The sequence below is a fragment of the Sorex araneus genome, chromosome 4, assembly GCF_027595985.1.
Source record: "Sorex araneus isolate mSorAra2 chromosome 4, mSorAra2.pri, whole genome shotgun sequence".
NCBI classification, from domain to species: domain Eukaryota; kingdom Metazoa; phylum Chordata; class Mammalia; order Eulipotyphla; family Soricidae; genus Sorex; species Sorex araneus.
In genome coordinates, this window is record NC_073305.1 from 14,242,558 (window position 1) to 14,269,935 (window position 27,378).

A 27,378-nucleotide genomic window follows, 5' to 3' on the forward strand; every position below is an offset into this window, starting at 1 on the left:
AGAAAGAAAGAAAGAAAGAAAGAAAGAAAGAAAGAAAGAAAGAAGATCTTTACACATCTTTCCTCAGCCTTATTTGAAAGGTCTGCGCCTTGGAAGATGGGGGTCAGGATGCCAAAGAGAAAACTATATACCAAATAAGACTGAAGAACACCAGAGTTAGGTTCCAGGTTCTTTGTTTTCTTTTTGTTTTTCTTGGGCCACACCTACCAGTGTGAGATAACGGGATGAGGGACCTGACAGTCATCACTTGTCTGAGCTAACACCCCTGGCCTTGAGAGTGGGAAATATAAATCATTAGCTAACATCTGTAATGAGCTTGATGAGGTGATAACCAGGTGTACGAAGTTCATGTATAAATATCCTGTGTGAGGATAATAAAATGAGAGCTGCTTGACCTCCAGCTCTTCCCCCTCTGCGTGGTTCTTTCTCGGTGGTGGTGGAAAGTCTGCGGTGCGCAGGGGGGCTGGACAGAGGCTTCTCCCCTTCCCACTCCCTCTCCTATAGGAAGTAAGTCCAGCGGCTTGGGGGAATCATACTCCAGTTTGCCGGGGTCGACTGGCCAGAACCCTGACACCGGTGTTCACAGTTTACTCCTGGTGGTGTTCAGGGGACCATATGGGATGCTTGGGATCAAACCTGGGTCAGCCACATGCAAAGCAAGAACCCTACCTGCTATTCCATCTCTCCAGTCCCAATTTTGTTTCTGTTTTGGGGCCTCACTGTTCCAGGTTTTAAAGTAGAAGCTGAAATTTTAATGGCCATAATAAAATAAGAAACCGCATCCTAAGCAGCTAGACCTAGTGGAAGAAACAATGAGAAGAAATTAAAAACACTAGATACAGGAACAACAGTACCAGAATATAGGCCATTCTTCATATTGTTTTAACCCACTAATGCAATGAGAAATTAGGGAGTCATAACCAGCATTTTAAAAATGGAAAATCACATATGCATATCATATATTATTAGATGGTTGTGCAAGATATGTTTCTTGCTGTGGATTGCATTCCAAAGATTTTGAAAGGTGTTGGTTCAGAACACATGATTATGAACACCAACAAATTGTGAAAGTGCTGGTCAGTTCCAAATAAAGGATTTGTAAATGAAAAAGCAAGTGGAATGAATACATTTGGGCAAGATCTGAGAGTATATTCTAATCTTCATCTTATACTCATGAATCGTTCTTCAGTCTCTGCTTTCTCACCGGTTTGACTGTGAATGCGGTTGTCAGCTATCATTTGTAGCAGGCCTGTGTTCAGTTTCTAACATGAACACGGAATTTCAGGTATCCTTCAAGCACTCAGCCTGTCACCAGCAACTGTTACACATTTATCTCCCCAGGTGGTCTGACTTCAATCCATTAAAAAAGGGCAGAAACACAATCCCATTTGTCATTACTGTGCCCAACCCCCCATACTGACTTCTGGTTCAAATAAAATTTCCTGGAATTCATTTAGGTGAACAGGACTCTCTAGTAAAGTGTTTTCTTAATATCTTCGATGGCTCTCCACCCCGAAACCAAGGAGAGGGTCCTAATGGGCACGGGCAGAACACACGGTATCGATGCCTGAGCCACTGGGTTGTTTCCCGCCCCCAGCAGCTCCCTAGTCGAGAAATGGTGGTACAGGCTGCTTTAAATCGTCTCCAGCTTATTTATAATCCCTAGTACAAAGGGAATGCTATGCAAATAACTTGGTTTAATGTTAGGAGGGAATGACAAGTCAACATTTGAGTCCAGATGTAACCATCTTAGTCTCACTAACTCTCATACTCACTTGGTTGAATTTAAGGGAGCCTTACACAGACACAGTGTTAAAATGGACCATTTCCTTAAATTCTAACACCATGCACTAATTCAAGGACAACCCAGATGTGTTTTAAAAGATATTCACAAATTCTTAGCAATAATATTTATGTGACCACCTGGGTGAATAAAAGAACAGAAAAATAACTCATTTCTAACTCCCTAAAATGGTATCTAATAATGCTCAGGTGTCAAGTATATTATGTCTTTCCTATCAACAATCCGTTTTCTAAAGCTACCTATGTGAACACTGCTCCAAGGATGATTATTTTTAAGACTCACATACCAGTACTTTTTCACGTTTAATGAAGCAGTTGAAAGAGAGCAAATGGCCAAAGCATGATTTTTTCTGACCACAAGATGGCACTAATGGGTCACTCCTCAAGGAACAGGCACTTGAAGAGTCCTAAAAAAATGTTTTTAAACAGAGAGTTGATTTGTAGTCCTAAAACCTGAATTTAAAAGCAAATTTTTGTCAAACACAATGTAGAAAAACCCAGAAGCAAATAGGAGGCCTCTAGGTTCATGTGGATCTATCTGCTCATAGTTCTGTGCGGTGTGGTTTCTACTTGCTGTTCTAGGAACAATGCTGAAGAAAACAGTGGGGATGGGGCATTGCCTTAGAAAGACAGTTGGGCCACAACTGAGAAAGAGCCTTGGGGCCATTACAGGAATGTGGGTCTTTGCCAGGAGGACAGCTGTCCCTTTGGCGGCCCTGGAGCACAAAGTGACAGGAACGCCAATCCTTTTGTAAAGACCTGTAGGATCAACACTGCTGACGTGGAGTAGCTGGAACAAAGTCCGTGTGTACACAAGAACTTAGGTACACTTAGATTCGAAAGGGATTTATAGGGATCAAAACAAATGACTCAGGGCTGGAGTGATGTTTAGAGGGCAAAGCGCTTGCAGGTGGCCAAACCCGGTTCAATCGGCTGTTACGGTCCCGTTAGCACCGTCAGGGCTCACTCCTGAGCAGAGCCAGGGATAGCCACAAGGGATATGACCCAACTCCTCCAAATATCTAATGACTTAAGAACTTTTACACCTCTTCCCAAACGCGAACACTTCATTATTCCCTCTTGTGGCTTTGCTCAGGGAACTCAAGAAGCGTTCCTGGAAACACTCAGCCAATAGACCAAATGGTTCAATGTCGATGTGGTTTCCCGGATCCAGTGGTGCTGTGAGTGGATGAAGGCTCTCAGGGCTACACTGGGCAGTGCTGGTGTTGGGGAGAGACAGGTGATGCCAGGGGTCAACCTTGGGTCCTTGCTCAGGCATTTATTTATTTGGAAAGAAAAGAGATCATATAAAATCTCTCTACATTTATGAATGAAGCGTAGTGGCTTAGATTTAAATATTTTAATGCACCCAAAAAAATAAAATCCTACAATTTTATGTTCAACTACTACTACAGACATGCACCCCACCTCTAGGGCCAACTGGCTTGGCTCTTTAGCTAGACTTTAAAAAATGGGTAAAACAATTGATTCTCAAAATTGAAGAAGAAAAAGAATTTCAAGCTGAAGGAATACTGCCCCAAAGAAGTGAACTGTTAGAGTACTATTTGGGATGTGTGACTAAAAAGACCTTTTTTTTTTTAAATAGTATAGAAAAATTAACATTGTTTCCCACTTTCTTACCATAAAGTACTTGTTTGGAGCAACTGGCCATTTTCTTATGTTAATGTTGGGTTTCCGGCAGCAAACTTCACAGCTATGCAGTTTGCAGTAGTACAAATTCTCTCACCTCTTAAACAGTATCTTCCGAGGAATATCACAAAGATTTGCTGTCAATCATTGTTTCTTAGTAACTTTAGGAATAGATTACCTTGAAAGCTCTAACAAAGGAGACTCAAATGAAAGGTAATTACCTTTCTTCCCTCCCTTTTGAATCTACTTAAGTGTTTATTTTTTTATTTGGGGGTATGGCGGAGGGAGTACAGTTAGGACAGAGAAGGAACCACTATGATAGTAAGAGTCTTCAGTAACAGTATTGCAAACCACAGTGCCTAAAAGGAAAAAAGAAGAAAGAAAAAAGTGTCTGCCATAGAGTAATGCAGGAGTGTGGGTGAGAGGGAAAAACTGGGGACATTGGTAATGGGAAATGTACACTGGTGAAGGGATGGGTGATGGAACAATATATGACTGAAACTGAATAATGAGCAATTTCTGTGTATCTAGTGGTGATTCAATTAAAAATAATGGAAAAAAAGAAACCCTGCTTTCCCCCAAATCTTCTATCAAAGCTGAATTCACATTCTTACTGCTTTTTAGCACATAGAAGAAGCAATGCTTGTGAAACTTAAACTGTGCTCTGAGAGACACTTGACATGTTCTCAAACTTCACATTTCAAATTGACATAGGGCAGCTCAGCCTTGGTAAAAGTTCCCCAACAGTTCTGACATTCACAGCAAATGCATCTTCCATGTCTTTCTCTTTCTCCTTTCCTGCTCTCATTTCTGAAAATAACGTTCTGTTCGTATCTTCCTCTCCCATCGCCTTCTTGAGTAACCCTAATTATCAAGGTCCACTAACTTCCCTTTTGTGTTTGTGGTGCCAGGGATTGAGTCCAAGTCACATGCCTGAAAGGTATGCCCTTTGCCACTGAGCCAGATTCCCAGCTGTTCGTTGTTTGATTTTAGAGGTGAAATCTTTGTGATTGCGAAATCATCGAAATACATGAAACCATACTGCCTAATCCATCAGACATACTGCCTAATGTCTTTTTCCTTCTGATTTTACATCACTTGATCCCCCTGACCACCCCACAGTTTGTTGTGAATCACAAAGGTTCATGTATTATGACTGAATACTATTCCCCTATATAAATGTACCATGTTCCTTTCTCCATTCACTGCTGGACAGGCACTTCAATTGCTTGCAAATCTATCTGCTGTGCTTAATGTTGCCCTAAATACCACGGTGGACGTAACTTTTTTTTTTTTTTTGCTCTTTGGGTCACACCTGGAGATGCACAGGGGTTACTCCTGGCTCTGCACTCAACTCCTGGCGGTGCTCAGGGGATGATATGGGATGCTGGGAATCGAACCTGGGTCAGCCACGTGCAAGGCAAACGCCCTACCCGCTGTGCTATCGCTCCAGCCCCATGTGGATGTAACTTTTTATGTTATCTTCGTATTCCTGTTACCCCCAAATGGGACTGCTGGATCATATGACAGCTCTGTCTTTAGCTTCTGAAGCACCAGTGTTTTACAAAATAGCACACCAATTTACATCCCCGTGAACAGTGCATGAAAAGTCCTCCAACTCCCTCTCCAACACTAGTCACTGAGGCTTATGATATAAACCATATAAACCATTCTCACAAGTGGGAGGTGGTATCTCATTGTGTTCTTAATTTACTATTTTCCTGACTGTCGATGAAGAGCATTTTTCACATGCCCATCTGTTATCGGGATGGTTTCTTCAAGTTTTAGAATTCTGCCTATTTTAAATTGAGCTGTTCTAAGTTTTTGGCTTTTTTACACATACCTTAGATATTAAGCCTTTATAAAAAACATGGTATCTAAAAATCCCTCATTATAGTGCCCAGAAATAGGGGAGGTGGGGTGGGGGGAGAAGGAGGCAGAGGGAGGGAGAGAAATAAAGTGTCTGCCATAGAGCCATAGAGGGAGGCTGGGGAGGGAGGCAGGAGGGAATCTGAGGTCACTGGTGGTGGGAAATGGGAATCTAGTGGAGGGATGGGTGTTAGATTATTGAATGACTGAAACCTGATCAAGAATAGCTTTGTAACTGTGTACCCCATGGCCACACAGTTAAAAGAATGCATTGCTAACACCATGGAATGCTTCATCTACATTATCTTCTATATTCTGTACTTGGGTTTTACAGGTAGGCCTTTAATCCACTTAAATAAAATTCTTCTTCCTCCACTGTATGGTCTCTTAGGTAGTCAAAAATCATGTACTGATAAATGAGTTTATTTCTGGGTTTTCGACTATTTCATTGAGTCATGTATGTCTATTTTATTCCAATACCATAGTTTTAATTACTGTTGCTTCGTAGTGTTTGCTGTATGTTTCCCATTTGTTTCTTCCTCAGATCTGCAGTTGGGAATATTTTGTGATTCCATGTCTAACAGTATTTCCCTCCATTTTCTTAAAACATGACTTACATTTTTAAGGGTAGCATTAAATCTGTATGTTGCAGGCTGAGATAGAGCTTAATGGTAAGAGCACAGGTCTTACAAATATGAGGTTCCATGACCACACATGACTTCTATATACTACACCTCGTGGGACAGTACATTTTGACTGTTACCAGTTCTCCCATGGATTATTTTCCCATTTCTTACTTTCTTGTTTTATGTCTTCTAACAAGTGTCTTACAATTTTTGTTTTATAAGGAGATCTTTGACCTCCTTTGTTAGATTTATTCCTGGATAATGGACTCTTTGATGCAACTGTAAATTGCTTTCTCAATTTCTTTTCACTCATGTCATTATTGGCATAAAGTATTTCAACTTGTAGTGAGACACCGATTCTAGTAACTTTTTAATTCGAGGTTAGGGGACGTTTGGGCCACACCTGTGTTCAGGGCTTACTTCTGGTTTTGTGCTCAGGGATCACTCCTGGCAGGGCTTGGGAGATCATACTGGCTGCTGGGGATTAAATCCAGGAGGCTGCATGAAGGCAAGCACCCTACCTGCTGTACTATCACCACTGTCACTGTCACTGTCATCCTGTTACTCATCAATTTGTTTGAGCGGGGAACTAGTAACATCTCTCATTGAGAGACTTATTGTTACTGTTTTTGGCATATCGATAGCTTGCCAGGCTTTGCCGTGCGGGCGTGATATTCTCGGTAGCTTGCCGGGCTCTCTGAGAGGGGCGAAGGAATCGAACCCGGGTTGGCCGTGTGAAAGGTGAACGCCCTACCGCTGTGCTATCGCTCCAGCCCATCACTACTGTATCTACAAAAACAATGACTTCATCTCCGATCTTGATTTCTTTTTAAATTTCTTGTTGTCTAATCACTCGGATTAAGGGCTTCATTAAGGGCTAAATTAGCAGAAGAGGGAATAGTTTTAAGGCTTTCAGTTTTAAGGCTTCCAAGTTTTAAGGCTTTCAGTTTTTTGCCACTGAGTTGGATTTATAGTATGTGTCCAGTTTCAAGTAAGGTGCAAAATTCCTTACTATTGCATTGCTGTCAGCATCATTTGTAATATATTTTGGTTTTCCTTTAGCTGGCTCATATCTATATGTATGAATGACAATAAAATCTTATATTAAGTCCATTACTATGTCCTCATATTACCATATTATTATAGAAGTAGTGCTGTGCCTGCCTTTTAAAAATAGCCAAGTATTTATAGTAGTCTTCCAAGATTTAGTTTTAAGCCCATGCCTATCTTAAAACCTAAAATGTAGTTTCTGTAGGCAGCTAGAGTTGGGTTTAGGGGCTAGAGAGAGAATACAGCAAGTAGGGGGGCCGGAGCGATAGCACAGCGGGTAGGGCGTTTGCCTTGCACTCGGCCGACCCGGGTTTGATCCCCGGCATCCCATATGGTCCCCCAAGCACTGCCAGGAGCAATTCCTGAGTGCAAAGCCAGGAGTAACCCCCCTGAGCATCGCTGGGTGTGACCCAAAAAGCAAAAAAAAAAAAAAAAATACAGCAAGTAGGGCATTTGCCTTGCACACAGCTGACAATTTTTTTTTTCTTTTTAAATAGAACATATATAAAAACAAACCCCAGAAAGGTTGAGTTTTGTTTTCTGGAATCTGCTAACCTATGCCTTTTAATTGGTGTATTCAGCACACAAACATTAACATTTAAGGTGATCATAGATACTTTAAATCGGATTTGTACTCTTTCTGATATAATCCAAGGATATTTACCCAGAATACTGTGGCATCTGTTCCCTTCTGTATCAACATTTCTCGCCTATCTAGAGGAGATTTAGCACCAATGCACGTTAGAAGCTACAGCAGGGGAGTTACTGTTGGAAAGTAGCTGAATTCAAGCCTTCCCGGGGGCTGCTGGCATCCAAGCTGGGGGCAGAGGTTTGCCCATCCCTCTCCTCGAGGCTGGTCCTGCAGTCTGGGCATTCCTGAGGACGTCGGGTTACAGCTACCCGTTTGCTGGGCTCTCTGACGTGACGCTCCAGTCTGTCCATGCCTTCCGAGGGGCCTAGACTGGAGAGTGACCCAGTGTCTGAAGGCCTGGGCTCTGGTCAGGCGGCAATGTAACAGCAGTCACAGGCAGATATAAGTAAGGATCTATCAGTGCCGTTACTCCGGTCAGGTGCTCTAAGTCAGTGCTTTCCAACCTTTTCACATCTGGACTGACACCAGCCCATGGCAGGTGTAAGCCACAGCACTCTGGGCTCTAGTCCCAGCTGGGGTCGAACCACTGCTCGCATACCCGAGGCCAAGAGGACACACTGGTGCTCTCTCAGTTCCCAACACTCCAGGGGCCCTGCACCTTCCTCCACCCTTCCTGATTTGAACTGCAGCTACAACTGGTGGTTACAGGGCAAGTTTCCAGCCCTCATACTGGACTACCACTTTTTTTTTTTTTTTTTTTTTTGCTTTTTGGGTTACACCTGGTGATGCACAGGGGTTACTCCTGGCTTATGCACTCAGGAATCACTCCTGGCGGTGCTCAGGAAACCATATGGGATGCTGGGAATCGAACCCAGGTCGGCCACATGCAAGGCAAATACCCTACCCGCTGTGCTATCACCCCGCCCCTGAACTACCACCTTAAGGGTGCCAAGGAACTGGCTGATGGTCTTGGGCACCCCCTGCACAAGGGTGCAGGTGTCTCCTCCTTGGCTCCTGGCTGCCTGCTGGGGTGTCTGCTCGCCGAGCTTCAGGCTGTGGAACTCTGCTCCAGAGGCCCACTGCTGTTTGCGCCTGCCATGCTCAGACTCACTGCCACCCGTCCCTTTCCAAGACTCCATGTCCCACAGGACCCCATGGTGATCCTAGTGAGTTGTTCCTACCCATTCCCAAGTCTCCTGCAGCCTCCCTACGCTGCTACTGCTCCATCTGTTCAACCCTTCACAGCCCACAGGTCACAGGACCCTTTAGTTGAAAATGTGAGGCGGCCAAGGATCCGGAATCTCCACTCGGCCTTCTTGCCAGCTCTCAATGCATGTCTTAAACAGACACTTGAGCTTTCCTCTTTATACTGAGTGCCCAGCTCAATTTGTCCTTTACCCCGTACGTTTCTAGAATTCTCTCACCAGTGTCCCTATCTCATCTCTACAACTCACCCTCGGTGCTTCCATCAGTTTATTATGGGCCAAAATTTAACCACACTTTAAAAATGTTCCAGCATACCATGCTAGAAGAGAAGCCAAACTACGCAACCCCGCCCTACATGTCCAGCTGCTCACATTACATACTGCCTCCTCCTTAAAGAGCCCTGAGCTCCTGGAGGTCTTCAGCTGCTCCCCCTGGCCCTCATGAACACCTCTGCAGAGGCCTTTTGGTTGCAATGTCCTGTTGATTCTTGGCTTGCAGATTCCCAACTTAATGCTGTTTCTCAGGCCACTAATCTAGGAAATTTCTTTCCCATGAAGTTATTTTTCTCCTCTGGCAACTGCAGCACTTTGGAGATCATTTGCCACAGTATCGGATGCAATTCTCATTGGTTTCAAGTTAAGGAAACTTCCTGCAGGCAAAACACACCCCTTTATCTCTTTATAAGTCTCAATTATGACATTTGCATTTTATCATATCTACATTAATGGAACAAGAACTAGTTAGCCCAATACTGGCTAACAAGAACTAGTTAACCATTACTCATTAATAAAAACCTACTCTGAAAACCAAAACCCAAATTAGGTTGTCAAACAGTCACACTGAGTGCTGAGCTCCAGGAAGAATAAATACCAGGAAGAGCTTTGTAACACACCTGTTAGAATTAACTTATCCACAGTAAAGTTCCATATGTAAGCCACCTTTTTCTTTTTCTTTTTGGGGGGCCACACCCATCGATGCTCAGGGGTTACTCCTAACTCTGCACTCAGGAATCATTCCTGGCGATACTCACGGGACCCTGTGGGACGCTGGGAACTGAACCTGGGTCAGGTGCATGCAAGGCAAATGCCCACTCCGCCCACTGTCTATAGCTCCAGCCCGCTAGGAGCAGTTTCAACTGCAGTTTAGTCTAAAAGGAAGTTTAGGGGTTGGAGAGATAGCACAGCAGGAAAGGCGCTTGACTTGCACATGGCCAACCCGGGTTTGATCCCTGGCATTAGATATGGTCCCCCAAGCACTTCCAGGCATACTTCTTGAGTGCAGAGCCAGGAGTAACCCCTGAGCATCACTGGTTGTGGCCCCCAAACAAGTTAAATACATAACTAAATATAAGGCAGTTCAAAGATCTTCAATGTCAAGAAAACCTTCCAATCAAATTTGTGCTCGATTCATTTTCCTGTAAGTGTGCTTCTAAGACATGTACAAGATCACTACTTTCATGAAGTAGCCCACTAAGCCTGTTCTTTATCATCATCATATTCTTAGCATACTCCAGTTTCAAGCAAGTAAAGGCTTCCTAAAAAATTACCACTTCTACCATCTAAACTTTTGGGTGAGCGTTATTGTGTTAAAGGCAGGAAACAAAGTAGGCTTCATTTCAGTGAAACTACCAAGTACATCCCTTACTCAGTTATGTCCTTCATTGAAAAGAGATCTAAAACTTGATTTCAGAATGACACCTGGTGAAAAAGAATGTACCTTCCCTGGGCATGAAAGGTAAAAAATGTGTTTTAGCCTTGCAAAGTGTGGTTATTGCTATATATGAAACATGATCCTAAATGGGGAGGACCTGGAGGTTTCCTGGTTTCACCCTCTCATGTATGGGTCACACAATTCTCATTACAAATGAGGGAAAACACACTAGTAAGCTTTGTTTCTTTACAGTTTTAATTATTTGAGCAGCATCTATCAAACTGGTGAATGACTTCATGTTCTTTCCTTCCTTGATGTTTAATCCTTTTGGGCTATAGAACTTCATTAGAAAGTAACTTGGGGGACTAAAGGAAGGCGGAAGATGAAGAAATGTGATAAATATAAAAATTTCAGGGAGGGGACGGAATGACAGTACAGCAGGTAGGGCATTTGCTTTACATGTGGCTGACTGGGTTCAATCCCTGGCATCCCACATGGTCCCCTGAGCTCTGTCAGGAGTGATTCCTCTGTGCAGAGCCAGAAGTAACCAAAGAAAATTGAGGGTGTGATCCAAGCCAAAATCAAACAAAAATTTAGACAGTAACTTTTCCATACTATAAAAACATATATAGAAACATTCTACTTAGGTGACACGCTATTAAAAACGAAAACCTGGGCCGGAGAGGCAGCACAATGGACAGGGCACTTGTCTTGCACACGGCTGACCTGGGTTGGATCTCTGGCACCACGTACGTTCCCTTCAGCTCTGCCAGGAGTGATTCCTCAGCACAGAGCCAAAGGTAAGCCCTGAGCACCACCAGGTGTGGCCCAACAACAAAAGAAAAAAGAAAAATGAAAACCTAGACGTAATACTGTATATTTAACTAATTTTCAAATCACAGATTCTGTGTATGGGGTACTGCCTACTCTCCATATAACACCTATGGAGATCATTTTACTGCTAACAGTCCCAACTACATTAACTTATAAAAAGAAATCTCTATTATTTTTTTGTTCAAAACAATGAAAGGATAGGCACCTTTATTTCATAAAGTCACATTCTTGGAACTAAAATGCAAAGCAAGAGATTGACATGCACGTAATTATTTTAATTATCTGTAACAAAAAAATCATTACAAAATTTAAGTATGAGACATCAAGTCACTAAAATGACTTTATGTCACGTTTATTTAAGGAGAAGGAATGATGTATCTTTGACTAGTCAGTCATTAAGGATAAAGGAGAATAAAACTGCAGGCATCTCAGTTTCTTATACTTGACTGTTTCAGTAACAAGAACTCAAAGAACATTTTTCCTTGTCATTTAATAACAATATCAGTGCAGATACTGGCAGTTTAATATTGTTTATAAAAACTAGAGAGTGGTTTGTCCTGACGATTAAAAAAAATGGACATTATAAAATACAAAACAGTCACTAACTTCAAGAAGATTTAAACCTGTAAGAATTTGAGAACTGTTTGTTCCAGAGAGAAATATTCAAAAGGAGAGTGAATGTCTAATTTTGTATCTCTGACCAAAATTTGCCACAAATTATGTTTACCTCCGTCAGCTATTGAAAAAAAAAAAATGATGGCATTACACAGAACACAGTCATTAGTTTCCCTAGCATGCCAATGAAATAAAAAGAAAGTAGAGGATAAATGATAAGAGATTTAGAAGGAAGAGGCGCTGAACTATTACAAAGCAAAGAAGCAGCAGATACAACATGAGCAAAGCCGACAAAATCTCCCACATACCCTAGTTCACAAGACATCTGCTTGGGTTTATTTTATTATTTTTTTTAATCTCTTAAGTATAGTACTCTACTTCCTTAAAAAAAAAACCTTAAAAAACAAACATCAAAAAACACATCTTAATTAATATGGTTCAGTTATTCAAATGAGGTACCTGGATTTATATTTAGGGGATGACAAAGTGGTATTTGACAGTGTATTTATAATTAACTCAAAAAGAAGACATGTTCAAATGATTTGTTACAGTTTTCAGCCAATCAAGTATTTGACACTGAAAGTTAACTAGACATTGCTACCTAACAAAAATACCACTTGATAACCCAGTTTTAATTCTGAAAGACCAAAGACTCAGACCCTTGAAAAGAAAAAAAAAAAGGCAACCATTTTATACTTACTAAGAAAAACAAATATTTACTTCAATCAAATTGCAGAATAGGCTTTTCAATCACAAAAAGAAAGAAAAGAACAGTGATCTGATGTGGTCACATCCTGTGCAAAAAAATCTTGAGATACAAAAGTGGTAACATGAGGTTTCGGAGCTGCTCACGTTGTAGGAAAAAGGAAATACAGTAGCTGAAATATGGCACTCCAAGGAATCAACTTCTAAACCATGTAGAATGCCTCTGAAATGATTAAATTTATTCGTGTATTAGTAAGAAAGCCCCACCACCATAAATAGTACAATATTTAAAAATAAAAAAAAATATTTATATCTATCTAAGTATATTTGTACTGTTAGACATCTTTAAGTGCAGAAGGTGGTTCAGGTTTTGCATTTTTTTCTTTTCATTGTAAATTAAATAAGTGCCCATATGCATTAAAAAGTTCCACTTATTTGCAAAAAGCCAATTTAAATCCAAGAGTATGTTATCAAAGTTGCATAATTTCATTTGGGACTGCCAGCAGGTTAAAGTCTTGAATTAAGTCTTTAACATTAATGCTCAGTTTTATCAATGAAAAAGTTAAAAAGTTCTCAAATCTTCATTATCTTCTTGAATTTTCCCTTCTAAATGATCTTCAAACTGCAATTCCTAGTTTGCAAATAAAAGAATGCAATATGCATCATACTTCAAGAAAAGACGACGACGACGAAGGTGAATTAACGTGCTTCTGGATCTTTTCCCTGCTCCTTTCAACCTTCTTTATTATTTCTGACACTACGCACACTGATGAGGTGAGACCCAAAAGAAAGAGCAGATCTGCAAGAGAAAATAGGTTGGAGTTCACAATTCTTTCCAAGATTCAGTTGTAAAGTGTACCGGCTTGCATTTTTCCTGAATTTACTACAGCTTGTTTCAGGAGCACTCTAAGAAGGCAGACACAAACTGACTCTGTTCTAAAATAAGGAAGGGCTGGAGAGAATGGACAGGGTTCGTGATGGTTCTTGCCTCGAAGCCACCCTGTCACCCTGGTTTGACTCCTGGCATAGCATGTGGTCCCAGAGCATAAAGCTGGGCTCTTTACCAGGGAGAGCCCAAAACCCATGCCTCACCTCCAAAAACAAAAGGCAGTGACTATATACTATTTTCTTTGAATCAAAACCCCATCAACATTATTCTTTTTTTTTGCTCTTTGGGTCACACCCAGTGATGCTCAGGGGTTACTCCTGGCTCTGCACTCAGGAATCACTCCTTGCAGTGCTCAAGGAGCCATATGGGATGCTGGGAATTAAACCCGGTTCAGCCACATGCAAGGGAAACGCCCTCCTTGCTCCAGCCCCTCATCAACATGATTCTTTTTTTTTTTTTAATTTATTTATTTTTAATTAGAGAATCACCGTGAGGGTACAGTTACAGATTTATACACTTTTGTGCTTATACTTCCCTCATACAAAGTTTGGGAACCCATCCCTTCACCAGTGCCCATTCTCCACATCAACATGATTCTTAACTGCAAAGAAAACAGAGTTTTCTATTTAAAAGCTCACACAGTCTTTCAAAGGCTGTTGTTCAAAAAGTGCTAATTTGATTGAAACTATGTCTATTTAAAAATCTGTGTGTATATATATATGTATATATATACATATATATAATTTTTTTTTTTGCTTCTTTTTTGGGTCACACCCGGCGATGCACAGGGATCACTCCTTCACTGCTGGCTCTGCACTCAGGAATTACCCCTGGTGGTGCTAAAGGGGCCATATAGGATGCTAGGAAATCGAACCCCGGTCGACCGCATGTAAGGCAAATGCCCTACCCGCTGTGCTATCGCTCCAGCACCCAAATCTGTATATATTTTATCCAAAAACTTAGAAGAACTTATCTTTTAAAGCTCATGTCTTTACATAAGTATCCATAATACCTCGTACTTTCTGACTGCTTACAAAATGTCTTGTTATTTTTTTTAAAAGATGAATGTAAGTAAATATATTAGAATACTGAAACTGAACTGGAGAGATAATACAGCAGGTAGAGTGCTTGCCTTACAAATGGCACCATATATGGTCCCCAAGCACTGCCAGGAGGACGCCCAACCACAGTCAGGAGTAAGCTCTTAGCACCATCAGGTGTAGACAAAAAGAATTTAAAAATTAACTAAATTTTAAAAAAAAGAAAACACTATAACTGGGGCTGGAGCGATAGCACAGTGGGTAGGGCATTTGCCTTCACTCGGTCGACCTGGGTTCGATTCCCAGCATCCCATATGGTCCCCTGAGCACCGCCAGGAGTGATTCCTGAGTGTATGAGCCAGGAGTAATCCCTGTTCATCGCCAGGTGTGACTCAAAAAGCAAAAAAAAAAAAAAAAAAACACTAAAACTAAGCTAGTTCAACTTTAAGGTGAAATTTGGGGCCTGAGAGACCATGGCAATGGTGCCAGAGGAGCCCCATAGTGCCAAGAATGAAGCCTATCTGCAGAGCAGAGCTTCAGTCCTCTGGGTAACCTCTCTGGTTCCATTCATAGTAAAAATTTAATTTACCAGAAAGAAAACTGCAATGATGTTTAACTCATTTTTAGAAATATTCTAATTATAAAACCCAGGAATGAAAAGTAGTATTATAATGAAATGTATCACTTCTCATAGTCATACTGGAAGACTAACTTTAAAAAATGTAGTATACCATCATTTGATACATCATATATAAAGTCTGTGTGACATGTATTCTTAATAAAATATTTTCATTTTTGTATAAGATTTTTATTTTATGAAATTAGAATGTGATTTGGCAGGAAAGAAATGTGAACTGTTAGTTCACTGAAATTATATGCCTGAAGAGCAATCCAATTTTCAAAGAGCTTAAAATGGAAATGCTATAAAATACAATTGCTCTACAACAAGTCTAATTTGCTATGCCTCAGAATCACCAAGTACAATGTTGACAACTGATAACCTATAAAAATAATCTAAACTTTCCAAATAAAAACAAAGCATTATTCTGCTGTTATATCACCTTCATTATATCACTTATTATTATTATTATTATTTTTTGCTTTTTGGGTCGCACCTGGCGATGCACAGGGATTACTACTGGCTGTGCACTCAGGAACCACCCCTGGCGGTGCTCAGGGGACCATATGGGATGCTGGGATTCAAACCCGGGTCGGCTGAGTGCAAGGCAAATGCCCTACCCGCTGTGCTATCACTCCAGCCCCTATATCACTTATTATTATTATATCACTTTTAAAAGAAAAAATTTACTAGCACAAATGTGCTAGAAAAAGCTTACAACTGTTCATCTAAAATATATAAATTATAGAAATAACTTTTTTTACCTAATATACTCAGGCTCTCCGTCTGAAAAACTTTCTGAAGTGGAGGAAAATAAATAACGAGTAACTGTCCCATGATGGATCCAAGAACTGCGTAGCAAAACATTTTATTACTGCAGAGTCCAATCTCAAACACAGATTTGGTCTGTTGGCAGAAAAGAGTTCAATTACTACCTCTTTTTCACAAAAACAACTTTAATCTCAAGCAGCTCTTTTTTTAAAAGCAGTTTTTCTTTATCTCAAGTAAGGGCCTGCTTAAAAAAAGGGTACCCTATATTGGGGGTGGGGTGCAGGGGAGACCTAGAAAGGAAACTTACGCTAGCATTTCAAAATATACTTTCTTCTGAAACAAGAGAATAACCATCTTAATAGAAAACATGAGGGTTTGTCCTATGCTTAAATGATATCAACCTAAACTTATCACTTAGCTACAAGGAAGTGAATGGAAAAAGGAGACAATGATATGGGTGAATACCTTCAACTGCTGGTTGATGTGAAGGTTTCTCTCCCCAAATACCTACCCCCGCTACGATGACATATTTTGACATATTTGTAGAGGAAAACTAATCCGAAGCTGTCAGCTATGATCCCCAAGTCAAACCATGCTAAAATCCATAATCCTGTCAACTTACTATTACAGAGTAAATCGGTCAGCTAGGACCACCTAAAGCATACCTGGGATCTGGAGCTTAGTGCATTGAACATGTCAAAAAACACAAAGCACGTGAAAGTCATCGTTGTGTCTCGAGGTGTTATCACATTGTCTCTTAGCTGTCAAGAGGGAAAAGGGGAAGTGATTTTTCCAGTGACTGAGTTTTCTGAGTAAATACTGCATGATTAAAGATTAGCCTTTTATTTTAACTAGGATGAGACAATTTTAGTCTAAGATAAAATACATAAGCTACCTACAGTTTCCTTTACATTCCTTATAAGTATAAAAATTTAAACAAGCCACCTAATAAACACTGTGTTTTTCATAAAGTAAAAGTATTTTCCTAAGCCTATACTGGATATTAAAACAACTTTTCCTTTATGATGATAATAAAGGTAGCCAAAAACAGATTTTTAAGCACCTCATATTTTCATAATTAATTCTCATCATCTCTGATAATTCTCTGCAGACTAAACTCATTTTAATAAATCAGGAATTCAATTAAAGATTAAAATCAAATCTTAGGTTGCTTTTCTAGTTTTTGAAGCCCTCTCCCAACTCACCAGTTTTGCACATAACAACCAAAGAATTAAGAGCCCTATCACATGGTAGACCTGCCCTCAAAGTGACTCATCAAGAACATACCTCCCGCCAGAAGACGAACAAAGTCCCACAGACAATGATTATTGATGAAACAAGTATTTTAAGAATTAGATTTTTGGTCAAAATACTGTCCTTCCAATTGCGTGGAGGTTTACGAATGACATCTTTATCCACTGGCTCTACTCCAAGGCTAAAACAAACAGAAAAGTGAATTAAAGTTTTAAGATTGAGATTTTTACTTTCAAAGCTCATTAACCTTTAAAATACCCAGGAAACTAGTAAACTGTATTCTCATGGAAATAAAATGTTAAATCACAAAGAAAATCTTATAGTCACCAAAACAAAACAAAACAAAAACCTCACTGGTTTTCATTCTTCTCTTTCACTATTTTTGGTAGAGTTTGATAGGGGTCTAATGGTACACTGTTTTTAAGCTTCCAATTCCATATATATATATATATATATAAAAGCTTATTTTGCAGTGCCATGATCAAACCCATGATCTTACATGTGTGAGTCATAGTCTCTACCTTAAGTCACATCCCTGGCCCCAAGTTTACTTATTTTAAATATGGCCTGAAATACATTCGCCATCAACTCAACTTTGAAATATGTTTTAAAGGAGGGTACTTCAACTAAGATGATTTGTTGCAATGGACATTGACAATGTATCACTCAATAGCTCATTATAAAATACTTAGATGATGTTTTTCTTCTCCTGCTTTCCCACCTAAGCTTCTAACACTGACAATAGGACCTAGATAACAATAATAAATTTGGAGATTTTCCCCATTATATTCTTAGAAAAAAAGTTTTCTTTCCTGAGGATGGGGACTGCTAGGCAATTAATACAATGAAAGGTTCAGATCTGTATTGCAAGAATAAGCACCTGAAGACAGTAAGTGCACACATCACATCACTGTCACTGTCACTGTCATCCCGTTGCTCATCGATTTGTTCAAGCGGGCACCAGTAACATCTCTCATTGAGAGACTTGTTATTGTTTATGGCATATCCAATACGCACGGGTAGCTTGCCAGGCTCTGCCTCTCGAGCTCGATACTCTCGACAGCTTGCCGGATTCTCCGAGAGGGGTGGAGGGCACACATCACATGTGCAACAAAATGCAAAAATTTCCAAGAAGTCTCAAAACTTAAGCCATTGCCCATCCTTGCCTTTCTGAAATGAAGTTAAGACACTTACCTCTGAGCTGGAGGTCCATCCATAATAATATTGATCCATAAAATCTGCATGGCATTGAGAGGATTAGGAAAGTTCATTAATGTAGCCAATGAGATTAAAGTTAATGCTGCTATACTCCTGTTAAAAAAGAGAGTCTAATATTAAAAAATCTGTCAGCATAATACAAATTTTATGCAACCTTTTCAGCAAGTTAATACTGTGCTTACAAAGGCCATGTTTCTAATACTTCACTCATGTAGAACATTCTAAAGCTAATTTCACTTTTTCTGTTTTTTTTTTTTGGTGGGAGGGGTTTGGGGACCACACCCGGCAGTGCTCAGGGGTTACTCCTGGCTCTGCACTCAGGAATTACACCTGGAGGTTCTCAGGGAACCATATGGGATGCAGGGATTGACACCAGGTCAGCCACAGACAAGGCAAATGCCCCTATCCAGTGTATTATCGCTCCAGCCCCCTTATTTCATTTTTATGATTCAAATATGTAAAGTATGTTAATAAGCATAATTTTGGAGCAACAGCAACATAAGTGTATTTTTAAACCGTAAGTTCAGAATAGTTATTGCTAACTAATGGCTCTTTAATGGTTGTTATTTTGTTGATCATTTTCTAAAATCAGTTTTTGATTTTGGAAAAAGATACCAAATGAAAGTCTTAATACTTGATACCCAATTCTTGGTTATTACAGAAACTAGCAAGTAAAGCACAAAGATTTATAGACTTTAATGGCCATATAAACATTATAACATAATATTCAGAACAAGCCACTTTTTAATTTTTTTTTTTTTTTGGCTTGTTGGGTCACACCAGTCATGCTCAGGGCTGACTCCTGGTTCTGCACTTAGGAATCACTCCTGGTGATGCTTGGGGGACCATATGGGATGCTGGGAATCGAACCTGGTTGGCCACGTGCAATGCAAATGCCCTACCCACTGTACTATCATTCCAGTCCAAACAAACCACTTTTTTGGATTCAAGCCACCTTTAAATTTCAGAATACATTTTCATTCTGTAAACTTTATACATAAATAACCTCACAAAAAGAGAGCTCAGCTGCACTGGCCACCTTCTACATTTCATAAAATGTATGAGATACTGGTGACAAACTTCTAACAAACTTACGTGCTCAACTGGAATCTAACAAAATTTTTAATGTTATTATAAATTCCTTTACCCTCTTCAATTGCAGACCTGAAATTAAAAATAAAAAAATACAATCACACAAAAATAATACACTGAAATACAGTGAACCTAATTTTGAAAACAACTTTACAACTGATGAAATTATCATGGAAAGAATCTGTTTTTCTACACCTTATTAAGTATAGGAAAAAATACTGAAACATTTTAGTGCAAGGAGTTAAAAATCAAGAATGCTAAATTCTACCTTAACTACTTGTATTTTACACAATTCATTCTTAAGATTTTTATTTTTTTGCCACACCCAGTGATGTTCAGGGGTTACCTCCTGGCTCTCTACTCAGGAATTATTCCTGGAAATCCTCAGAGACCATAGAAGATGCCAGAGATTGAACCTGGGCTGGCCACATGCAAGACAAATGCCCTATCCACTATATTATTGCTCCAGCCCCTCTTGAAGATATTTCATTGAAATCACATTCTGTCAGGCAGGGTGCTTGCCTAGCATGTGTTCCCAGTTGTAAAAATATCACATATTGTCTTCCTACACAAGAGGTACTGCTACCCACATATACCAAAATAATCATCTCATTTATCTTGCTCCATGTTAATTTTTTTCTTTTTTTTCTGGACAGTGAAAGCAAGTGCCTTAACCTCTGTACTATCTCTATGGTCCCATACATGTTAATGTTTCTTAAAAATATTACATGCATGCAACAGTATTGATGTGTGTCAGGAATTAAATGGAAGTAAGATACTTAAGAATTTAATATAATTTAAGCTATCATTCCTACAATTATTATTAAGGATCATATTTAGGAGATCCGGAGCAGCCACACACCACAAGGCCCCTCTGCTCCTCAAAGACTATGATCTGGGAGGTCTACTAACCCATTTTGGCACCCCGAGGCTTCCTACAGGAATGCATCTAGGCTGTGAACTGAGCTGAAATAACAGAAATCCAAAACCAAGCGGCCTCGTCATTCTCAGCAATGGAAAACAAATTATCAAATGATGCCTTTTCAGCAGGTTTGATTGTTGGGAGAAAATTCCAAACAATAATAGTGAGTTCTCTGTTAAAATACTGAATGTATTAAAGTATAGGGAGAATAAAGTGAAGATCATTAGCCACTCAAGTGGGGGAGAGTGGGCGTGGGAGGGGGATATATTGGGGTTCTTGGTGGTGGAACATGTGCACTGGTGAAGGGATGGGGGTTTGATCATTATATGACTGAGACTTAAACCTGAAAGCTTTGTTTTTGTTTTTTTTTGCTTTTTGGGTCACACCCAGTGATGCTCAGGGGTTACTCCTGGCTTTGCACTCAGGAATTACTCCTGGCAGTGCTTGGGGGACCATATGGGATGCCGGGGATCGAACCCGGGTCGGCCGCGTGCAAGGCAAACGCCCTACCCGCTGTGCTATCGCTCCGGCCTAAAAGCTTTGTAACTTTTGTCATGGTGATTCAATAAAATAAAAATTAAAAAAAAATTATATTTAAAACATGGTTTAAAGATTCATGTAAATATTCTATTTGGCTGAATCTAGAAAAACCTGATTTTTTAAACACTTCCCCCTTTCTTCTAAGATTTTTGTATCATTCTAAGAATAAAAAGGAAGAGTATATCCTTTCAAGAGCCTGGCAGATGCTCCCTCTTCTGACTTCCCATATCTCCAGGTGAAGTCACAATGGGTTAATAAAGCACCCTGTAGCATGTAATTAGCACACATAAGTGAACTGAGCAATATTCCAATCATCCAAAGAGGCAGGTTTAAAAAAAAAAACCCACAAGATTCAAATGACCTCTGCCTGCAAGACTGTAATATTGATACCACCAGGATTATTATAAACTGTATTATATAAGTAGGCTGCAACAGGGCAAACAGACTCTGTTTAAGCTTACTAAAGAGTAAAGCTTAATAAAAAGTCACATTTAAGCTTAATAACATCTCATGAAACAAAGGCAATATGAGCAATTACATATGTAAGGATACAAGTTCAGGTCTAAAACTCATTATCTCTTTCTGGTTTGTTTTTGTTTAGGTTCACCCCCAGCAGTGTTCAGCGGTGTTCAATGATCCCTGGCTCTGCAGACAAGACATCCCTTCTGGTGGGGCTTGTGGGTCCACATGGGGTACCAGGGATCGCATTTGAGTTGGCTGCATGCAAAACAAGTGCTTTCTCCATTGTACTACCTCTCCAGCTCCAGTTAACTATTTTTTAAACAAACAGCCCTGTCATCTATTACTTTTCCCCATTCATATAAATAATTTTCTATGGCAGAAAAAAAAGTTAACCTAGTAAGATAGTTTAATTTATCCAATATTGAAATAATGTTAATTCTTTCCCATCTGAACTATCTGATGAGTGCAAAAATCTCTGAGAAGCAGTCACTAAAATTAAACTTACATGATGGTTTGAAAATCATCATCCACCAGGATCATGTCTGCTGCCTCTTTGCAAACATCCGTGCCAGCCTGACCCATGGCAATTCCAATGTCTGCAGCCTTCAGAGCAACTGCATCATTGACCCCATCTCCTGTCATGGCTACAACGCACCCATTCTTCTGGAGAGACTGGAGCCAGCGAGGGAGATATTTTCATTAAAATAATGCTTCCACTTGGATAAAGACATAGCAGATCTTGTTCATATAACTCAACCTTAATTGTACAGTATCAATTTTCCAATGAAACTTCAATAAATGGAGGGCATAAGCCAAAGCTATCTTACAAAATGCTGCTATTAGTATTTCAAAGTGTGAGAACCATATGTCTAAAGGCATATTTACAGTCAATTAATAAGAAAGTGGTTCTCAGGGCAATTTTGTCTCCTAGGGGTCATCTTGTAATACCCAGAGACAAATCTGTCATAATCTGTGCAATGTTCATGGCATCAAAAGGAGAGAGTTTAGGGGTGCTGATAAATACTTTATAATGCAGGCCCATCCCTCAAGATGAAGAATTATCCAGCTCCAAATATCAATAACACGGACGGTTAAATATTCTTAACTACACAATGATGGACTACTAAGTCTATTAGCAATGAATACTATTGTCAGTATTTTATATAAATTCAAATAATCTAACCACAGTAACTGTACACACTAATTGCTATCCACAAATGGAAAAACTCACTATGGGCTCCTATCATAATATTCTTTAATATTGTTCAATTATGTAGAGACAGTTATAGATATTTCTTAAATTTTTTCCGTGCATCTTTTTTTTTAATTAGTGAATCACCATGAGGGTACAGATACAGATTCACACATGTTAGAACTTGTTTTTCCCTCATGCAATGTTCACAAACACATCCCTCCATCAGTGCGCGTTCTCCATCACCAATAAACCCAGTATCCCTCCTCCCCCCAATCCCGTTTCCCCCCCACCCCACCCTGCCTCTGTAGCAGGGTACTCCCTTTTGATCTCTCTCTCCAATTGGGTGTTGTGGTTTGCAATAAGGGTATTGAGTGGCCATTGTGTTCAGTCTCTAGTCTACTTTCAGCACACATCTCCCTTCCCGGGCGGGATCTCCAGCCACATTTTACTTGGTGTTCCCTTCTCTATCTCCATGCATCTTCTTATGCTAACCAAAATCTCTGTATTAATGCTCCCATTGAAGACTCCTTAAAAAAAAAAAAATCACTTCCATGCTTTATCAATATTCCCGGTAAAAAAAAACTAGATGTAATTAAAGATGGGCAGTAGCCCATGAAATCAAAGAGGACATGAGGAAATGGAAACATATACCCTGCTCGTGGATAGGGAGAATCAATGTTGTCAAAATGGCAATACTCCCTAAAGCATTATACAGATTCAATGCGATCCCTATAAGTATACCCATGACATTCTTCAAAGAAATGGATCAAGCAATCCTAAAATTCATATGGAATAACAAACGTCCAAGGATAGCTAAAACAATTCTTGGGAAAAAGATGATGGGAGGCATCACCATCCCCAACCTCAAACTTTACTACAAAGCAGTAACAATTAAAACAGCATGGTACTGGAACAAAGGCAGAGCCGTAGACCAATGGAACAGGGTGGAATATCCCTACACACAACCCCAAATGTATGACCATCTAATCTTTGATAAGGGAGCAAGAGATGTGAAGTGGAGCAAGGAAAGCCTCTTTAACAAATGGTGCTGGCACAACTGGACAACCACATGCAAAAAAATGGGTTTAGACCTTGACCTGACACCATGCACAAAAGTCAGATCAAAATGGATTAAAGACCTCAACATTAGACCACAAACCATAAGGTACATTGAAGACAAGGTCGGCGAAACCCTCCACGATATTGAAGATAAAGGTATCTTCAAAGGTGACACGGAACTAAGCAATCTAGTAAAAACAGAGATCAACAAATGGGACTACATTAAACTAAAAAGCTTCTGCACCGCAAGAGATACAGTGACCAGAATACAAAGACTATCCACAGAATGGGAAAGGATATTTACACAATACCCATCAGATAAGGGGTTGATATCAATGGTATATAAAGCACTGGTTGAACTCTACAAGAAGAAAACATCCAACCCCATCAAAAAATGGGGCGAAGAAATGAACAGAAACTTTACCAAGGAAGAAATACGAATGGCCAAAAGGCACATGAAAAAGTGCTCTGCATCACTAATCATCAGAGAGATGCAGATCAAAACAACTTTGAGATACCACCTCACACCACAGAGACTAGCACACATCCAAAAGAACAAAAGCAACCGCTGTTGGAGAGGATGTGGGGAGAAAGGGACCCTTCTTCACTGCTGGTGGGAATGCCGACTGGTTCAGCCCTTCTGGAAAACAATTTGGACGACTCTCAAAAAATTAGATATTGAATTCCCATTTGACCCAGCAATACCACTGCTGGGAATATATCCCAGAGAGGCAAAAAAGTACAATCGAAACAACATCTGCACATGTATGTTCATCGCAGCACTGTTTACAATAGCCAGAATCTGGAAAAAACCCGAATGCCCCAGAACGGATGACTGGTTGAGGAAACTTTGGTACATCTATACAATGGAATACTATGCAGCTGTTAGAAAAAAGGAGGTCAAGAATTTTGTAGTCAAGTGGATGGGCATGAAAAGTTTCATGCTGAGTGAAATGAGTCAGAAAGAGAGAGACAGACATAGAAAGATTGCACTCATCTATGGTATATAGAATAACAGAGTGGGAGACTAACACCCAAGAACTGTAGAAATAAGTACCAGGAGGTTGACTCCATGGCTTCGAGGCTGGCCTCACGTTCCGGGGAAAGGTCAACTCAGAGAAGCGATCACCAACTACATTGTAGTTGAAGGCCATGTGGGGGAAGGGAGTTGCGGGCTGAATGAGGGCTAGAGACTGAGCACAGCGGCCACTCAACACCTTTATTGCAAACCACAACAGCTAATTAGAGAGAGAAAACAGAAGGGAATGCCTTGCCACAGTGGCAGGGTGGGGTGGGGGGGAGATGGGATTGGGGAGGGTGGGAGGGACACTGGGTTTACGGGTGGTGGAGAATGGGCACTGGTGAAGGGATGGGTTCCCAAACTTTGTATGAGGGAAGTATAAGCACAAAAGTGTATAAATCTGCAACTGTACCCTCACGGTGATTCTCTAATTAAAAATAAATTTAAAAAAAAATAAAAATAAAAAAAAAATAAAACTTATGACTTCACATAAAAAAAAAAAAGATGGGCAGTAGCATATTGTCTATTGAGAGAAAAAGGTCTGCTTTTGGACACTCACCTTAATGATTTTCATCTTGTGCCTTGGACTTGCTCTGTAAAATACTGCAACCTGTTAAAATACAGGATACACTAAAATCCTTCAATGCTAAGGATAATATTATAGCAACCCACACAAATAACAAGGAATAAAATTTTAGTTAAGTTGTAATTTGCCACAAAGGTCAAGCTTGCACTATATGCCCAAATTTTCATTCTTTTGACTTAGACAAAATTCACCACACAAAATATATAACCCAATGTATGCCATAATTTTATTATTTTATTACGGACCAGCACATTTTGAATGTTTCTACCCTTCCTCCAAAGTAGGACCTAAATAATTTATTTTGTATTGCTTATTATGAATAATCTGCTAAAAATGATCCAATAAAGTTTCCTTAGAGAAAAGCGTGTGAAGATTGTTGTATCTCACCCTGGAGCCAGTAAGCCCTTGTACAAAAGATTACCATATATAACATGTCTAAAATTTTAAGTATGGTTTTACAGCTGAGGTTAATTTTTTTTTTTAAACAGGATATGACTTTGGGGTCTGGAGACATCTCTGCAGCATTCTGGTCTGTGTTTCTCTCTTCCAAGAGTTTTATTTGTGCAACTCTTGATCCTGGCCATTAATGAGCTTAGATGGCACCAGGGATAGTTCTTGGGCCTGACTGCCAGGCCTAATGAAGCACAGGGAGATGGGGGAGGCCATCCACTCCTGACTCCATGCAAACCTGGAGATTTCAGTCACAGGTCAAGCATACCTGGGTTTTTCAGCAGATTCACTTATGTGTGAGGCTCACCTGAGCCTGTGGAAAGCAGCCGTGAGTATGGCAGTGATTGAGTTCTGGAGGTTTTCAGCTGCCAGGGCTCAGTTGGGGTAGGAAGAGGAACTCACCTGCCCCCCCTCCAGGGTGCCCCAGATGAGACAGCCTGGTACAGGGTCTGAAGGCATCTCTATGGTATATCTTTCATCTATATAATTTTTAATGGTGAACAAAGAGCTTTATTCTTAAACTACTTTGGAGACAGAGGAAGCAGCTGTTCTTGCATTTGCTTCTTCATGACACAACTTAGATGTTTCCCTTCATTCTAGCCTCAAGTGGTGAAAAGAAAAACAACTGCTTCCAAAGAGACATAGTGGCTTTTTAAAAAGAAATGTTTCAAGTGTCTGCTCTCTTCTTCAAGAGGTTAATTCATCATCCTATCGTCCATTTTATCTCCAACTCTCCACAGCACCTTATCTTTCCAAATCATTTTTGATCTCCTTGCTGATCCTCAGGTCTTCAGAAACCCTATCACTGAGCTCCAAGCCAGCCATCATCAAAATCCCCTGCATCCTGTTCTTTCCCACCAAACACAGTCTTTAAACAGTTCCCTAGGGGGTGAGGCCTTCCACTATCCCTTCTTCATAAAAAACTCTATCTTGCATGTCCTGTGAGACTATACTTTCCAGCATTTACTGTTCCAGGCCATGCCCCTCCTCCCCCCCAGCCCCTCATCTTCTCCTGCCCTCACAAAACTCAAAGTTTCTGCCTCACTCTCTTCACTAGTCCAACTTATGTGAAGTCACTGTCTACACACTTTTTGCCCTTTCCTACTCTCCTAAAGGATAACTTCATACTAGTTTTTCCTTTTTCAGTCTAACCTTTTCTGAAACTTCAGTCTCACCCGACAATCACCTCGTTTCCCATTTCAAAACAAAAGTGGGGTGGGGTTTGCCCACCACCCGTCAAACAGAGCCCCAACAGCTGAAAGCCTCCAGAACCCAACTGCCACCATGTTCAAGGTCAATCTCCACAGGCTTGGGATGAACCTCATCCATGAGTGTATACACTGAAAAACTCAGTATGCGGGGTTTGTAACTGAAATCTCCAGGCTCTCATGGGAATGGGCGATGTCCCCCAATCTTCCATTTTCTGGGAGCCTGGAAATGCCGCTGGTGGCATATAAGCTCATTAACGGCCATGATCCAGAGACTCACAAATCTCAGAATAGATCAACGAGCTGAAGAGATGCCTCCAGACTCCCAAATCACCATCACAATAAGAATTTAACTCCAGCTGTATCACCCTATTTAAAATTTTGGAATTCTTGGAACAATATCTCATACTCTCACCACACTGGAGTAAAGTAGAAGGCAACCAATCTCAATC

The 27,378-nt window shown here is 40.3% G+C and overlaps 1 protein-coding gene across 2 annotated transcripts in view; it reads right to left on the bottom strand.

Moving 5' to 3' along the window:
* Window positions 1-11,587: 11,587 nt before the first annotated feature.
* Window positions 11,588-27,378, bottom strand: part of ATP2C1 (ATPase secretory pathway Ca2+ transporting 1) — a 126,569-nt gene continuing 110,778 nt past the window's right edge. For both annotated transcript variants that reach the window (XM_055134604.1, XM_055134605.1), the window contains 9 exons: window positions 25,242-25,292; window positions 21,913-22,079; window positions 19,487-19,555; window positions 18,368-18,484; window positions 17,207-17,354; window positions 16,585-16,680; window positions 15,913-16,054; window positions 13,269-13,399; window positions 11,588-12,823 (listed from right to left, as the gene is read on the bottom strand). In XM_055134604.1, the coding sequence (XP_054990579.1) occupies window positions 12,797-12,823; window positions 13,269-13,399; window positions 15,913-16,054; window positions 16,585-16,680; window positions 17,207-17,354; window positions 18,368-18,484; window positions 19,487-19,555; window positions 21,913-22,079; window positions 25,242-25,292 (948 nt within the window). In that variant the 3' untranslated portion in view covers window positions 11,588-12,796. The remainder of the gene's footprint in view (window positions 12,824-13,268; window positions 13,400-15,912; window positions 16,055-16,584; window positions 16,681-17,206; window positions 17,355-18,367; window positions 18,485-19,486; window positions 19,556-21,912; window positions 22,080-25,241; window positions 25,293-27,378) is intronic.